Source organism: Catharus ustulatus, chromosome Z (assembly GCF_009819885.2).
Source record: "Catharus ustulatus isolate bCatUst1 chromosome Z, bCatUst1.pri.v2, whole genome shotgun sequence".
NCBI lineage: Eukaryota > Metazoa > Chordata > Aves > Passeriformes > Turdidae > Catharus > Catharus ustulatus.
Window position 1 is genome coordinate 12085046 of NC_046262.2, and position 17608 is coordinate 12102653.

Consider the following 17608-nt stretch of genomic DNA (forward strand, 5'->3'; position numbering starts at 1 on the left):
ACCTTGATGAAGAATGTAGGTGATTAAATTATCTGAGTGTAATAACTGTAAGTGACACACTAAGGTCTTTAAATTTCTGTGAATCATAGAATATCCTGAGTTAGAAGAGACCTACAAGATCCATCAAAGCTCAATTTTATTTTACTTCCATATTAGGATTTATAAAGATGGAAAAAAATCCAAATATTTTATGATGCAAATTGGATCAGATTCCAGAAACAGTCACACAATATTTTGCAGAGGCACAACTGTAGAAGTCTTTGCCTAAAAGGTCTCCTGCTCAGCCTGAACTCAGTTACACAGAAATTAAACATGTTCTGCCCATTCAGTAGTAACATCACCATCTGGCCAACACTTGGTTCATTGTAAGCAACCATGTCAGTCAACAGATTCAGCACTCATTATGAAAGAATATAGTATATACATATATGTAAAACTTGTATTATAATATAGATTTTATATATATATAACAAATATATAATAAACATATTACATATTTTTAGTATTATTCTCAATATCTCTCAACAGATACTAAGTAGATTTGAGAACACATTGTTCCAAAACATAGGTTTTGTCTTTAGTTGAAAAAATAAACTTTAAAAACCAACAGTTAGTACTCACAATTTTGCTATTTCTGAAATCTTGCTCCATATTTTCTACTATGTTTTGTAGTGTCTGCAATTGCATATCCATTTCCTTCTGCTTTGTGGAAAAGTATTCTTTTTCAATTACTTTGCATGGAAGCCTCGAAGAAGGAAGATTTCCTCCATCTTTATGCAGTATGTTCCAAGTTACAATATCTGTAGCAGAATCTGACTTCTCCTTCTTTTGCAATTTGCTTGATGCATTTTTCTGATGATCATCTTAAAATAAAAAAAAAAGAATGCACCAATATCACTGAATAAGGCACAAGCACCTGAATACTGCAAGTAACTAGGCACAAATGTGCCATACCTAATAGGGTGTTTTAGAAGGCAAGAATCATTACAAAAGAAGTCAACTGTATCAATGTTTATGTTTAAGACTAAAAAACTATAAGGTTAACCGGGGAAAGGCTGCAGATTTTCTGTGGGAGTATTACAACAAAAAAGTATTTCTTGGATTTAAAATTGAAATGGTTTACCTTGCTTCTGAAGTCCTCCAGGTGGAACGGCATTAGTAACAGAAGCTGCTGTGTGATGAAATTTTGCAGTAGATGGAATTTCAAGCTTCTCATCCTGCTGAGCAGCAGCTATCTGTTCTGCAGACTCAGGTATCATGGGCAAATTGCTAAGGATGTCTCTGTCTTCAATGTCAGTCACACTGATATATTCCCGGTTATGCTAAACAACAAGATAGTGAAGAATTACACAGTCTGTGTTCTGAATCGGTTGTTCATAGTGTATAGTTCACCATCCTCTGTGTTTACCTCTTTACATTGTAGATGAAAGGCTTTTTGTTTTGGGAACAAAATAAATACAGTCTTCCCTGCCATATTACACAACTGACTCATGCAAATACAAACAACCCAAATTCATGAAGACAAACAGTATACTTAAAATGCATTTCAGCCATATGTACATTAGATCACTAACCAAATCAGGTGCATCTGCCAGAAATGATGGTGAAGGTTTCTCATTCAGTTCAGTGGGGAAACTCAGGTTTAAATACATGTCTGGCAGTAGTATCACAGAGGAACTAGATGATGCTACAAGGAAATAATAATAGTATTATATTCACAGTAAAAGCCAAAAAACTTCAGGCTATTAGGACACAGCTCTGCATTGCCTAGAAGATAAGAAAAGCTTTAACTAAGCTGCCATCTAGACTACTATTAATATCCAAGTCCCTCCTACTTAGGTAAAAAAAAATCTGCACCTTTACTTAATCCAAATAAATTAGATTACTCAGATAGAAACTCCTAATAAACTAACTGCAAATGAGTCATGTGATGTAGCAAAACTATCTTCAAATGAAAAAACACTCTTGGTACCACAGGGAAAATATTTGTTACTGAAATTTATGTAATGTATTATTAACTATGCTCCTGCAGCTCAATTTCATGTGATTTGTTTTAACATCCCATTGATCGTTTCATTTGGTCTACATTACACTAAACCCCAAAGATCAAGTGGGCACTAAAACCAAGCTAAAATCCACAAAATAAGGACTGGGTTTCAAGAACTCAGATAAACTACCATGCTATCTACACCCTGTATTGAGCTGTCTCAGATACAAAACCCATGCTGTAATACCAACACTTTCATAGATTTCCCAAACAACAAATGAAGCAGAGAAAGACTGCAGCCACACCTGACACAGGAACAGATGTGACCAGCTCATTTTCTTGAATTTTGGAAACCTCATTACCACCACTGATCCCATGATCCTGGTATGAATCGAACACTTGATGAGAAAAAAAAGAAGACCAGAACGCATGAGTTTAAGGAAAGTAAAGATACCAGTGGCATTATCTGAGTGTACATTTCTGATTTGCCTGTTCACAATCAAATAAAAGTGGGAGAAGAGTAAGGAAACTATTTCAGGTAACTGTGAAAAATTGTCTAAAATGCATTTAGATAAAGTCAAGTTAAAACAAGCTTTCAAAAAACGTCACAGTACATCTGACTTACAGAAAGCATGAGGAGACTACACATAACTGGTCAGCAATATTTTTAATTGCAATGATTTTTACTACTGCTTTATAATTTATATTCCAATGTTTTCTGGTTTAATTCTTTTTGAAATAAAAAAGCACAAAAATTGCTTCTCCTTTACTAGATTGCTGCATTTTGAAAACTGAACAAAATTAATATAACTAATCAAGAAGCAACACCAGAAACTCTTGGTTTCTGCAGATCACCTGTCTAGCACTTACCTGGGTTAGTATTTGTGCTTGCATCTTGAGTTTCTGCTGGTTTTTTTCCTACAGAAGCCAAATAATGCAGATCTGCTGAGATAGCACTTGCTTTCTCCATTGCATCTAAAATGTAATAATACAAAATAGATGTCTATTAATGATAGACAAATTAGACACCTTTGAAAGCAATGATACTAACAGGTGATTTTAACTTTTCTCTAAGCATAAATGATTCCAAGAAAAGTTCATGCAACCAACTTTACGTGAATATACAACTGACACTTAAAATGTTACACTGAGTTAAAAACACTATTCATTTTGGATATGTGAGTTTAAATTAAGTATTTTAGTATGCTGAACAGTAACAGTATGCTTCAGATTCTAAAAGGAGGGGAAGAATATTTATGATGTGTGTCTTAATTTCTCTGTTGTTTTTTCTACAGAGTTTGCATTTCTTTAAGGCCACACTTCAGAGAATGAATTGTATTTTGTCCTGTGACAGAAGTGAATATTGTCACAAATGAACATACTATGAAGAAGGAAATCTTTCCACAACCATGGTCTTCATATTGCAAGCTAGAAACATTGTGTGCATTGAGTTTATTTTACAGAAGTTCTAAATTTTGTGTAATTAGAATACACAGGCAAATAATGTTGAAATAATATATTTTTAAAATAAAAAAATAGGATCTGAAATGTTTACAGATTAATCACACGAATGTTTTGATTTATCACACAAAATCACTGTCAACCATAGCTAATTAAATTAACTTGACATACTGTTATTATTTCATTAGCTCTATTGTTTATAAACATAAATACAAGACTATCACTTATTCTGAAGAAAAATTAAAATACTTCTAAAATTTTGGGGAAAACTATTCTGAATCTTCAGATAACTCATACAAGATCCTAAATTTGCCTGCATCTTTCTCCACACCAACCCCTGAAATAAATACCTCCCAAAATTTCTGGACACCTGTTGCACATTCCAAAAGATCTGGGGAAGGATCCCATAAGCCAGCAAGCTCTACTGCCCACAGAGCACATTATCCTAGTTTTTAACATGTTGATGATTGTAGAGTTTTACTGTGAAATCTAATAGACTGATGCTCCTTGATTTTTTTTTTTTTTTTAATTTGAGCATTCAGAGTATTAAAAAGACTTGTACTTGCCAATTGAGATGAAAAAATCATCTTGAACGTAGGATGTTGGTTCTGGTTTGTGATCCTAGTATAAGGAAAAAAAAAGCCATCTTTAAAAACAGTTCCAGTGCAGATCAAAGGCTCTCCTGGTGATGTTAACTATCCAATATAACTCATATGAGTAATGACTTGGGGAAAAAAAAAAAACCCTTGGGATGACATGCAGTAACACAAATTTCTTATTCCTCTATGAGTCTATCCTACCCTTGCTGTATCCTGACTAACATCTCTGGGTCTAGTGAGGGTCTCCAGATGCTGTGCTGGAGTGAAGTCTTAGAGGAAGTACGGTATGGACCAGAAACACAGCTCTGGGTAGTGATCCAGCACTAAACTGGTAGTGTTCTAGCTTGAAATTTGGTACTTGCAAGGATAACCCCAAAAAGATATCAAAAGCCTGATGCAGGCTTTCTTTTTTCAGTGTCTGGGGCCGGGACAGAACTGAGATCCCAATGCTCCACATCCTTACTCTTATACTGTCATCCATCCAGCCCCACATGGAAAGAGTAATGCCTGGGTCACTTGTCCTACCATTACTACTAGGAAAAGTATTTTTTTTCATTTTTAACATTTTTGCATGTATTTACTACAAATGTACATACAAGTTAAATCCTATCAAAAAAGACAAGTTCATGTTCCAGGGAAAAAAAAGCAATCTTGGAATCTTTTATAAAAATCAATCTCCTGCTTATGGAAAATGCAAGTATATGAATTAAAAATATGCACATTGTTTCTAGGCTAGAGCCTGGAAGAAAAATGTATCATTGTTTGGTTTATAGTTTTGTTTCTTGTTTTTCTTCTAATACTTGAATGGAAAAAGGCTAAGAAAAAAACATAATTTTATACCCCAGTCTCTGATTCAGTAACTGCTGTGTCACTAATACTGATGATGGAGTCATCTGGACGGAAGGACACACTTGGTTTCTTCTTCTCCTCCTTCTCTTTCAGTTGTTTCTTACTACGCCTCTTTTTACTGTCAACATATTAATTACAGATAAAGAGTAAGAATTGCTCTGATATTATAACAATACCTGTAAATGTTGTTTTCTAGGAAAGATTCCTATTAAGAAATAAACACTGAAACACAGATTGGAAAAGATAAACAGCTGCTGCATACAGATTAGTTCAAACCACAACTTCTGCTTGCCTGAAGTCTACAAGAAAATGTTGTAGGAATCCATAAAAATAGCAGCAATCATACTAAAATCTATTAATTGTCTAATAAACTATTTATATTAAATATTTTAAACCACATAATATTTCATATTTCTATCTTGTATATAATTAATAATTACTACACAAAATGCCTGTAAGGAATCCGTAAGAGGCAAACTTCAATTACACAGCAGTTTTCTAATTACTAGGTGACGAGATTACACAACACCAGCTGTAGCTTCTTCTTTAATATGTGACAAGCAGATTATATGACAGCAACTGTAGCTTCAAGCACTTCCACAGATAAGGTTAAAATGTATTCTAAACTTTATCTGCAGTTACTTGTGTAGCAAGTTTTCACTTTAAGAGTGAAAAACTGCTCCAAAATGACAGAATTAAAAGCATTTTAAGTGAAAGAAACCAAGTATTGCATTCCAGAATGTTCTATCAGCATTCTATGAGAACTGAACAAAGATATGCTAGCAACTTAAAAAAAATGTTTTAACTGTGTAATCAATTAACATCAAATAGATCAAATTTTCTAAGTTATAAACAACTTACCTAGCAAGGAAAAAATCAACCCAGCTTCAGCAGAACTTTCATTAATCACTGTCTGTATTAAAAACAGCCTACATATTTTACTGTACTAAAAGCATATAATCCTTTCCTTCTTGAGGATGTCAGTGACAATACGTAGCCTAGACAGCTGTCTACTAATATTCACTGTGCAAGGAGCAAAGCATTTCATAAAGAGTGTACAGCAAATAGTCAGGAGACAAGACTTTAAAACACAGTGGATTGAAAAACATTTCCTCTTGAATCTTCTTCCTATCAACCTCCTAACAGCAAGAACTCCTTACACCCCAATGACACCCTTCTGCTGTGTCTTTACCAACATTTGCTATTTAATCCTCTGCTAAGAGAATACACTGCCTCTGATGTCAAAGCTACCACTTAGCTGGACAAAATGAAGTTCCATTTCAAAAATTCGACTTGCCTTTTTTTTCTATTGTTCTGCACATCTCTAAGTTCAAATGGTTCAACTTCAGTTCTTAGCAGCTGCATAGGTTTGGTTTGGTCTTGTCCAAAGGAAGTACTGGGCACAGAATGATGCCTATGGCGTTGCTCAAACGCGATGAGATCTTGAAGTGGGATGAGTTTTGGTACCTAAGAGAGAGAAAGAAGACCAAAAACAGGGAGGGGAACCCTGGTCAGATTGGATGAGAAAAATAAGTCCAGCTTGGATTTCAGTTACACAAACAGAACTCCTGTAGCATTTTGTACAGAATATGGAAACAGACTATTAATAGCATCAGACCAGAACTCTGCCAATAACTATTGTGAATAACGTATAAACTATTTTCTGAAAGTTAATTAAAATGCATGAATTTTCTCCACAGAGTATTTTTCACTAATATTGGCATTTCTTATGTACATAATTCAGGGTGAAGTTAGGAACATTCCAATGCAGACAAGGACTGAAGAAGCACCTTTCAAGGAAAAGTATTTCCATTCTTCTCAAATGGGATATGCAAGCCTGTAAGTCTACAAGAAATAACATTTTTCAAAACATCAGGTATTCAGCATCTGTAAGATTTTCTTACCAAGCCTTTTACCATTCAATTTCTGTCCTGCAAAAAAGGATTTTTTACCACATTCTATTTCTCTAAATATTTCTCTTATAATCTCCAGGGAAAAACCCTATTTTTTGACTATACAAATATTATCCAGTATTTTGATAGCAAATTCTTTATATTCATTACTGTGGGCTAAACACTGATGAACTCATGAACGCTGATGAACTATGGAATGCAGAATCAATCTAACGTAGCAAAAACACCTTCAGGTCTGCAGTCTGGCTCATATTGTCATGTCAATAAGCAGGTACCCTTAGTTCTAGATCCCTTCTGGTACCTGTGCTGAACAATTCCAAATTCCATAGTCTGTAAACATGAACTTACTTGTGATGAGTAAGAAACTGTGAAATTGACCAAACCCTACAACTTATAAAAATACATTATTACAGAATCAAAGAATCACTGGGGTTGGAAGAGGCCTTCAAGACCATCAAGTTCAACCCATGCCCTAATACCTCAACTAGACCATGGCACCAAGTGCCACATCCAATCTTTTATTAAAGATGTCCAGGGATGGTGACTCTACCACCTCCTCGGGCAGACCATTCCAGTACTTTATCACTCTTTCAGTAAAATACTTTATCCTAATATCCAACCTTTATTTCCCTTGGCACAGCTTAAGGCTGTGTCCTCTGGTTCTGTCAAGTGCTGCCTGGAGAAAGAGACCAATCCCCATCTGACTGTAGCCATGTTTCAGGGAGCTGTGGAGAGTGATAAGGTCACCCCTGAGTCTCCTTTTCTCCAGGATAAACAAGCCCAGCTCCCTCAGCCATTCCTCACAGGGTTTGTGCTCCAAGCCCCTCCCCAGCCTCGTTGCCTCCTCTGGATGCGCTCAAGCGTCTCCACGTCCTCCCTGAACTGAGGGGCCAGAACTGGACACAGCACTCAAGGTGTGGCCTCACCAGTGCTGAGTAGAGGGGAAGAATGACCTCCCTGCTCCTGCTGGCCACACCATTCCTGACACAGGCCATGGGCCATCGGCCCTCTTGGCCACCAGGGCACACTGCTGGCTCATGCTCAGTTGGCTGCTGACCAGCACCCCCAGGTCCCTTTCCGCCTGGGCACTGTCCAGCTATACCATCCCCAGCCTCTAACACTGCAGGGCAGTTTTGTGGCCAAAATGCAGGACTCAGCACTTGGACTTGTTAAACTTCATCTTACGGGACTCTGCCCATCCATCCAACCATTCCAGGTCTCTCTGCAGACCCTCCTACCTTCCAATAGATCGACACATGCTCCCAGCTTAGTGTCATCTGCAAATCTACTAATGGAAGATTCCTTGCCCTCATCCATGTCATCAATGAAAATATTGAACGGGACTGGCCGCAGCACAGACCCCTGAGGGACACCACTGGTGACTGATCCCCAGCTGGCAGCAGCTCCATTCACCACCCCTCTCTGGGCCCGGCCATCCAGCCAGTTCTTAACCCAGCCCAGAGTGCTCCAGTCCAAGCCATGGGCTGCAGCTTTTCCAGGGAATGCTGTGGGAGACAGTGTCAAAGGCTTTGTGAAGTTCAGGTACACAACATCCACAGCCTTTCCCTCATCCACCAGGCGGGTCACCTGGTCATAAAAGGAGATCAGGTTGGTCAAACACGACATACCCCTCCTAAATCCCTGCTGGCTGGGTCTGATACCCTGGCCATCCTGTAAGTGCTGCCTGATGAACTGTTCCATTACCTTACCAGGTACTGAGGTCAGGCTAACTAGCCTATAATTACCAGGATCCTCATTCCTACCCTTTTTGTGAATGGAAAAAATCTGGTACCTTCTTTTTCTGAGGTACATTAATCTGAAGTAGTGATATTCCTGCATCTCGTGGTGTTTCTCTGAAGTCAGCATCCTTTGTTGCAGGTTTAACAGGTATTAAAGTAGTAGTGACTGGCTGCCTTACAGCTGGTGGAGCTCTAGGTACTGAGTCAAGTTGCAAGTGCAACAGTGGAATACCAGCCAGATTCTGAATGGTCGGTGCTTTGAACACATTCACATTTGCAGGGAACTGAGGCTGAGGTAAATCTTCTTGCTGTCCTTCATACAGATCTGAATTCAGATGTTTGGGAGGTCCCTTATGCACTGTTTCTGCCCATCTCTGCTCTTCCTCATGCATTTGTCTTGAATTCTCAATGTTATATCTATTCCTGTGGAAATCTTCTTCTGTCTTACTCTTTTTTGGTATGTATGATGACTGACAGTTCCATAAGGAATTTGATGAGCTCCAAGCTACCCGTGGTACTGGGGGTGGTTTGGCAAATGCTGATGACATTTCTGTTGGATGTAAAAATGATGGTTTGACATGATAACTTGATTCAAGCTTAAGCAATGGAAATCCATTTGAGCAAATAGGTTTTTTTTCAACAGGGATAAGTCTTATTTTTTCCCGGATGCCTGAGGAAGGAGCTAGGAGATGAAGTGGTTTAGTAGGCACTGAAGAATGCAAATCTTGGGATGGTGACATTAATCCTGTTTCCTTGCTGTTGTTTTCAAATAATGTCAAAGAGGCACTCATATCCAGATGATTCTAAATGAGAAAAGCAAACAAACCAGCATTTACATATCAACCATGAACAAAAACAGTTCTGTCTACATCAATCACTACAAACACATCTCCTAACTCAACAGGATAGATAACATATCAGATATACTGAACAGTCTTCATAAACCATGTTTTGATATACCTACTTTTATTTTACCATTGTTGCTTTCATCTTCTACCCTCTTCCTTGGCTGAAAAACAGAGCTCTCTTGACCAATTTTTCCTGTTTCTTCTTTAGTGGGCACTTGTGTTTTTGGAGAAGCACTGCTTTCAGCAGTGTGTGCAGCCTGGCTCCCGGCTAGGTGAACTGATTGATGCTGTTGTAATGTTTGCTGCACATCTGGCACGTTGGTAAAGGATGACTGCACTATCTGCATTGAGCTTATGAAGTTGATTTGCTGTACACATGAACAAAGTTAGCAGTGTTAAAAATTTTAACAGAAATCTTGACAAAAATGTCTAGGCTATCTTACAGCTGGTCACTACCAGGTGATGAAACAAACAACATCCCAATAATGGGATGATTTAGTAATGATTCATATGTATAATTTTTTACTATACTGGACTTTCTTGTAAGATACAATAAATACCTGCCACAAATAGGTTATGCCAAAGCAAGACAAATGTCTTCACTTTTTGGTGAAGTTTCAATAAATGTAAGGTCACTTAAAATTGGCTCAACATAATACCACCACTTAAATCCTAGTGCAGTTTAAAAGTTATTACAGCATCAGAAGTCTTCCAAATGTAAACTGTTAAAGAACATTGACTTCATGTGAGCTAAAACACATTCAAACATCTATTATTATATAATTAATTTTCTTTAATTAAAAGCAAGAGTTAAGTCTAACTGTGAAACTTGTTAACATGGAAGTGGAAATCTGTTTCAAGAACAACCACACACAGAAGGTCTTTAAAACAGTAATTATTTACATTTTTTTAACAACACAGCTGATACCAAGAAAGCTACTTAAAATAATTAGATGCTCTTACCTGAACTAATTTAAACATTTCATCTTGCAGCATCTGCCTGACAGTTTCTGATGTGTTTGGTTTCTCTTCTGTAGGGATTTTTTCCTTCACTTCTTGTTGCTTTGCACAAACAGAAGTGTGGGAGGCAAGACTTGACACAGTTGACACAGCAGTCTGAGAAGGCTGAGAATCACTTACAGAAATGTCTGCACTACTTAAGAAAGCGAAGAACAAACTATGAAAAACATTCAGAGTTCAAAACACCTATACAAAGCTGTCTTAAATCAATCCAGAAAAATTTTAAAGATACACGTGCATTTAAAAAACAATTAATTTGTAGGCACAACTTAATAACTAACAGTGCACAATCTTGACAAGAGAACATGTAGAACGTATTTCTTAACACTTCTAAAAATACTGAATGAAAAACAATACTAAAGATGTAAGTTCTATCTGATTTTGTAGCTACAAGTGTTATCTAAAATATTATTTTCAATAATAGAGAAATATACTACTAATTTTTACTACAGGCAGACAACAATGATTTAACAAAAAAGAAAAAAAGCCTGGCTAGTCAAAGTCAAACAGCTGATGGAAAATGAAGAGATGAAATAAGGAAGAAAGCAGATTAATTTTTACTTAAAGTAGTGTTCCTTTAGATATTTTGGCTTTAAAAGTAACAGGATTTCAGACAAAAGAAAATAATTTAAAATCGGAGTAACATATACAATACATTATATTTTACCACAGTAATAATAAGATCTTTTAGTAGGTAAAGAATCTTAAGTACATTAGTCCTTACATGAAGAAGAGAGGGATAGGATTTACTTAAGTTATAGAAAAACTGAAGGACTTTACTTACACCAACAGAAATTGACCCAAAAGACATTTCTCTGTTTAAGAAAAATGCTGACATTGCTATGGATACAGGCAACCCTTAGAGGGCTTTTCACAATTGCTCAGGACGGCCTCCAAAGCATGTGAACACACAGAACCATGAAGAAATGGCTAATGAGTAATAGTTTTAGATATGTAATAGGTGTGAAGGGGTATATGAAATCTTTTGGAAGGCAATTAGATGTACAAGCATGACTTGAAATGCCAAAACTCTGAGTAAAATTTTTTTAAAAACAGTTGGTATGAGAAGTTTAAGAAAGAAAAGAGATTAGAGACACATGAAAATGGAACCCAGAAATATGCAGTCCACCTTTTCCTCTAAGATGAAAAAAGCCTCATGGAGCACTGTTTTAGAACTGAAAACCTGAGACTGACTCCTGACTCCTTTTCTCAATTCCAAAGTTTTCTTTATTTTGTATATATTATGTAAATCTATCAGTTGCCACAGGATAGATGCACTTTAATAATTTTAATTAAAATGCACATATAAGTTTAAAATATTATTGTTCAGGTATTCCATATAATCAAATACCTTCTAGAGTAATACTATATATAATTAATTCTGTCCAGAACTAGAAAACAAGACTGTCATGTCACTTGAAATCTTGTAGCTCTGAATTGGAGTAGTGTGATATTCCAGACAACTAATGAGATTACATGATCTACAATGACTATAGTACAAAAAAGTTCCAGAAAAAGCTATTTAGTTTGCAGGTACACTCTACCTGCAAATATTTTGCGCTCAAATCTACACATCACATTACTTCAAACCAAAAATATTATTTTATTATATAAAACACTGTAAGTTTATCTTACCTAGGAACTTCTGCATCTTGTTTTAAAGAGAATGAGTGGGAAAGGGTGCTAATAACAACCTCAGTCATACTATAAAGAGAGAAAAAAATTTGTATTGCAAATACTACAATAATTTGTTATGCTGTCTGTTCCCATTTTATATACATGCATGTGTATAAATACACACATAACCTCCTGAAAAAGTATTTTAATTAGTATAAGATAAAATACCTGAAAGCCACCTGATCAAAGCTATACTGATCTGCTTGCTTCAATTACTGCATTACACTGCAATCTGAGCTGGCAAATATTGACATTCATGTTTTGTCTCCCCTAGCAATCAGAAACTGACTCAAACAAAAGTGCTGAAAAAGTTCCAGCTATTAAAGACAGATAGCAGCCAAAAAAAGAGGTTGACTCATACACAAAAGAAGAGAAAATCCAATTTAACTAAGACTCTTAATATCACTATAATCTGCATCTCTAGAAGAGAAAAAACAAGGCCATAATAAACTGTCAAGGAGCATCTTACACTGCATCTTTTTAAAATAAGCAATTTTAAAAAGTAGAGGATTTCAAGTATTTCTAAAAGTAATTTTAAAGTTTTTCACAAACATTATGTATACATAGGGACACTTATTTATACACCATTGCAATGAGATTTTCCATTTTTCCAGTCTATCTTTCTCCTGGATAAAATACATCTTCCCAGAAACCATGTTTATTTTATATCACTACTAAAATAATAACTCATCAACCCAGACCTTCATATATGCAAAATGCCTGTCCATGAAGTAGAAGATCACTGAAACTGTTTGAAACTATGGCTTTGTTGCTATAAGCAACAGCAGGAACCCCTGAGACATCACTGGATACAATCATCAACAAAACTACTTTAGATTTTTAAGCCAAGTTAAAAGAGGAATTAAAAAAACCCGACAAGTCCCTTACATATTCTGTTCAGACTTTTCTTCCTTTGTTTCTTCCACGGCTTGATCTTCTTGGGCACTACCTACAGCTGAAATGGCAACCTGCTGAATTTAAAAAGATGTAAAAGATGTATCTGAACTTGCAAATTTATCTAGCCCTCCTGCTTCAATAAAATACAGTAAGTTTTTTAGCCTATGGCAATTGTATTTTTGATTAATCATCCAATTTTTAAAAATCTGACTAAAAATGATCTAAATTACATACTTATCAGAAGACAGTTACAGATCAGCAACAAAGAGACACAATTCACCTGTGCATCTTTCTTTTTCTTAAAAAAATCTCATTATTATGAGATTTTAGTTTCAAATTCATATTTAATTTGGATGTGATGAAAATGTGGAAACAACCCCATTATACACAAACCATCTACAATCTACGAAACTGAAACAAATGTAGGATTTTACATATGCCATAGATTCACTACAGTAAAATGTATTGAAAAAATTGAAGACCACAATACATAGTAGTCCTGCCCTCAGCCACTTTCAAAGAAAAGACACCTATGACCAAACCAACTTGATATATTTAATTTTTTTAAAAACCAATTCAATTTTATGTATATATAATTACATCTACTATAAATACATATATGAAAGCATAGACACATTTTCAAAAGTGCCAAAAGTAGCTCTCACTTTACTAACTTTTAATTATTATTTTTATTATTAGCAAGAAAGAAGATTCACCAACCCTAAACAATTTAGCCCTCAAGTTCACAAATGTATTGACGAATTCAGGATACTTTGGAAACAATGTTCATAACAATTCACTGCTTCCATGTAAGATCCTGTCACGTCAGGAGAAATGCTGAAGCTGAGTAAGGCAGCCTGATCTGCTCCTGGTATTACAACCAGTGCAACTACGGAAAGTTGATGGGTGGAAGCAGGAGGCAACTCTCTCCTGAGAGGTAAGAAGGCAACCACTTGCTGACCTGACACACTCTCTAGAGAGGTGCCGCTTTCCTGGGGCTCCTGTCAGGGATGTCTCCAGGAGACAGCCAAGCCACTATTACTCGCTACTGTTGTTTCACAGGGGTGTAGGCTGAGAAGGGAGTGGCAGTGAGGGCTCTGGAGTGCACAGTCAATCCTCCCAGTGAAAAGGAAGCGGTTTGAATCCGGTAAATGAAAAAATGGTTACTGGTGCCACAGACAGAGGTATGGCTTCTTAAGCCATGCAATTTGCTTTGAGAATTAGTCTGCTGAGGGCTGATGGGGTTCATCTATCAAGGGGAAGAACAACTTCAGTCATAGTCTTGGCAAGAGGGAAGAGGGCTTTAAACTAAAGTTACCATGGGAGGGGCAATTTTTTGCCAGGGTCAGAAAGAGATGGCTGGAAAAGAACTGCATGTCAACAGAGCACCTGAAGAGCAGCACAAAGGAATTACAACTACTCCTGCCAGTAACTCAGCTTCATCTCCAATGCTAGCATGGGGAATAAAAGAGTTGGAGACATGTACATCTGCCAGGTACAATCTTACTGGCATGGTGTCATGGCTCTGATGATTGGAGTGTTGGAATGGATGGATGCAGGCTCATTAGGAAGACCAGGCAGGGGAGATGAGGAGTGGGTGTCACCCTCCATGTCAGTGACCAGCTGGAGTGCATGGAGCTCTGCCTGGGGATGGATGAGGAATTGACCAAGAGTTTATATGTCTCAGATTTACAGGAAGGGCAGGGACAGGTGACATTACAGTGGGGGTCTGATAAAAGGCTACCCAACTAGGAATATGAAGCAGATGAGGTCCTCTATATGCAGATAAGAATAGACTCATATTTGCAAGCCCTGGTCCTCAAAGGGAACCATCCCAGCATCTGTTGAAGGGGAAACTCAGCCCCTTCAGTACAGGCAATCCTGGAGGTTCTGGAAAGCATTGATGATAACTTCCTTCCACATGTGACAGAACAGCCAGTGAGGAGAGGCATTATGGTGGACCTCATTCTGACCAACACGGAGCAGCTGATGGGGAATGTGTAGCTCAAGAGCAGGCTTAGCTGCAGGAACCATGGAATGATGGAGTTTGAGCTCCTCAGAGCAGTGAGGAGGGCATACAGAAATCTCACTGACCTTCACTTCAGGAGAGCAGACTTTGGCCTCTTCAGGGATCTGCTTGGTAGAGTCCCATGGGATAGGGTCCTGGAAGGAAGAGGGGCACATGAAAACTGGTAAATATTCAAAAACCACCTCCTCCAAACTAGGAGGGATGCATCCCAACAAAGAACAAGTTAGGCAAAAATGCCAGGAGGCTTGCATGAATGAACAAGGGTTCCCAGACTAAGTCAAACACGAAAATGAAGCCTACAGAGGGCTGAAACAAGGACAGGTAAGGAATACTGAGAGTATGTCCAAGCCAAACATATCCTGGGCTGCCTCCACAGCAGCATGGTTAGCATTCTGAGGGAGGCAATTTTCCACTCTATTCCATCCTCAGAAGACTCACTGGAGGATCGTGTTCAGCTCTGTGTCCCCCAATATAAGGACACGGACCTGCTAATCAAGTCCAGAACAAAGGGTGTTCAGGGGACAGGAGCACCTTTCCCATGAGAAAAGACTGACAAAGTTGCAGTCGTTCAGCATAAAGAAAAGAAAGCTCTAAGCAGACCTCAGAGCAGTCTTTCAGCACCTAAAGGAGCCCACAGGAAAGCTGGAGATGGACCTTTTACAAGAGCACATAGTAACAGGAGAGAGGGGAATTACTTCAGACTGAAAAGGGTGGGTTTACGTTAGATTTAGGAAATAATTCTTTACTATGAGGAGATGAGGCACTGGAACAGGTTACCCAGAGAAGCTGTGGCTATCCCATCTATGAAAGTGCTCAAGACCAGGCTGGATAAGGCCCTGGATAATCTGGTCTAGTGGAAAGTGTCCCTGTTGACAGAAGGGAGTTTGGAATGCGATGATCTTTAAGATCCCTTCCAAACCCAAATTTTTCTATGATCTCTTATGATTCTCCAGTAACTTGCCTGTTCTCTTTGATGTTCTACAGGTCTGATCTTGACAGAGCTATTGGAGCTCTCTGACGTTTCATATGGTTCTTCAAAGAACTCTATAAAATAGACACAATTATTCTAAATTAGAAAACTACATAGATTGTTACATGATTTCTGACAGCAGGTCACATGAATCCACTTTTTCACTAGTATGAAGTCAAGCGTTCAGAGTGTTACAGCAAATTCAAAATCTGTGTTCTTACTAGTGTTGATGCATGCACTCAAAGAGAGGTAAAAAAATCCCCAGCTTATGTAAAGGGTATGGATATGATAATGTATGTATACTCAGCTCCTAAAATTTGCAAATTGTTTTGCACAGTTGTGTGAATATTTCTCTAATGAAAGCATATGAGAGAACTGAACATGTTAACACATTGTTTCACCTCTGCAGAAAAAAGTGACATAGTGAAAAAGTGATTAGAAAGTCTTGATGAAACAATTTTATATAATTTAGTTATAATACAAATTGGATAAAGTGACTTCAATAGAACAATGAAGACATTCGCATTTTTTGATTAAATAAACAGAGGCACATAAAAGCATATTCATGCAAAACTCCTACTGCTTTATATGACAGACCATAGTAAAAAGATACACCATTAAAACAAACCTTGTTCTGATGTTACATCCAATTCATGCTGAACAAATGGTCCCACTTTATTCAGGTCTTCAGTTATATGAGGCACAGAATTATTTCCATTATTAATTTCCTTCTTACAATAATATTTTGACTTTGCAGACACTCTGGTAATAAGGATTAGAAAATATAATTAACAACATAGTATTTAACTCATTTCAAGTACGCTGCTCCTTTCAGACTGCAGGCTTAGGTCTAACTGTAAAATAAATACTGTTGTGATATAACCAGCATTCATTTAGGTTTTCTCTCTGACTATGATTTAAAATAAGCTTAATTTTTTTTTTTTTTTTTGCCTAGTTGAGATATTTTAGTGTCATTGATGATACACTCTTTAGACAGACTGTTTCCAGACAAATTGTGCTATGCCTTCAAAATCATCTGGTTCAGGTTACACTTATCTCCCTCACAGGAAAACTGTCTGATTAAGACATACAATCACATCTCAAAATACTAGAGATTATTTTCAGGATACTAGACATCTATATAACTCACTGTCTATATATAATCTATTACTAGAGATCTATTTTTTTCTTTATTGCAACATAAGATGAAATGGTTAAGGATTCTTTATCTTCACGATAGTGCAAGATACTAATAAATAAAATATTTACTGCTTTTTCCATCTATTTTTCTGACATACACACATACGAACATAGCTAGATTACATATCCAGGGGAAAATAAACACTGTAAACCACTCAAATCAAAGAAGATTACACTGAAGAGAGGGGAAGTTATCTGAATTCTTTGAGGAAACCATGACACCCATTATATTGGAACTCTAGATTCTGTTTCCACATCACTAGGTCTATAAACAATCATGTACAATTCACTTAATATGCAGAAGCTACATTATTTTCTACCTCATGTACATGTGCTGATGGAGAATATTTCATTTGCTTCATGCAGCTGTAACCCATATGCCCAAAATTTAACATGTATATAACACATAATAACAGTAC

The 17608-nt window shown here is 37.0% G+C and overlaps 1 protein-coding gene across 5 annotated transcripts in view; it reads right to left on the minus strand.

The window, feature by feature from the left end:
- Positions 1-17608, minus strand: part of CPLANE1 (ciliogenesis and planar polarity effector 1) — a 60819-nt gene that overhangs the window by 13050 nt on the left and 30161 nt on the right. For 3 of the 5 annotated variants that reach the window (XM_033085511.1, XM_033085512.1, XM_033085508.1), the window contains exons 27-42: positions 16618-16751; positions 15981-16063; positions 15085-15153; positions 12982-13064; positions 12052-12120; positions 10360-10552; positions 9513-9764; positions 8602-9351; positions 6194-6363; positions 4888-5014; positions 4015-4069; positions 2858-2962; positions 2293-2385; positions 1575-1687; positions 1124-1322; positions 622-863 (exon numbers count right to left, since the gene is read on the minus strand). In XM_033085511.1, the coding sequence (XP_032941402.1) occupies positions 622-863; positions 1124-1322; positions 1575-1687; positions 2293-2385; positions 2858-2962; positions 4015-4069; positions 4888-5014; positions 6194-6363; positions 8602-9351; positions 9513-9764; positions 10360-10552; positions 12052-12120; positions 12982-13064; positions 15085-15153; positions 15981-16063; positions 16618-16751 (2737 nt within the window). The remainder of the gene's footprint in view (positions 1-621; positions 864-1123; positions 1323-1574; positions 1688-2292; positions 2386-2857; positions 2963-4014; positions 4070-4887; positions 5015-6193; positions 6364-8601; positions 9352-9512; positions 9765-10359; positions 10553-12051; positions 12121-12981; positions 13065-15084; positions 15154-15980; positions 16064-16617; positions 16752-17608) is intronic. The other 2 variants (XM_033085510.1, XM_033085509.1) reach the window with 2 other exon arrangements.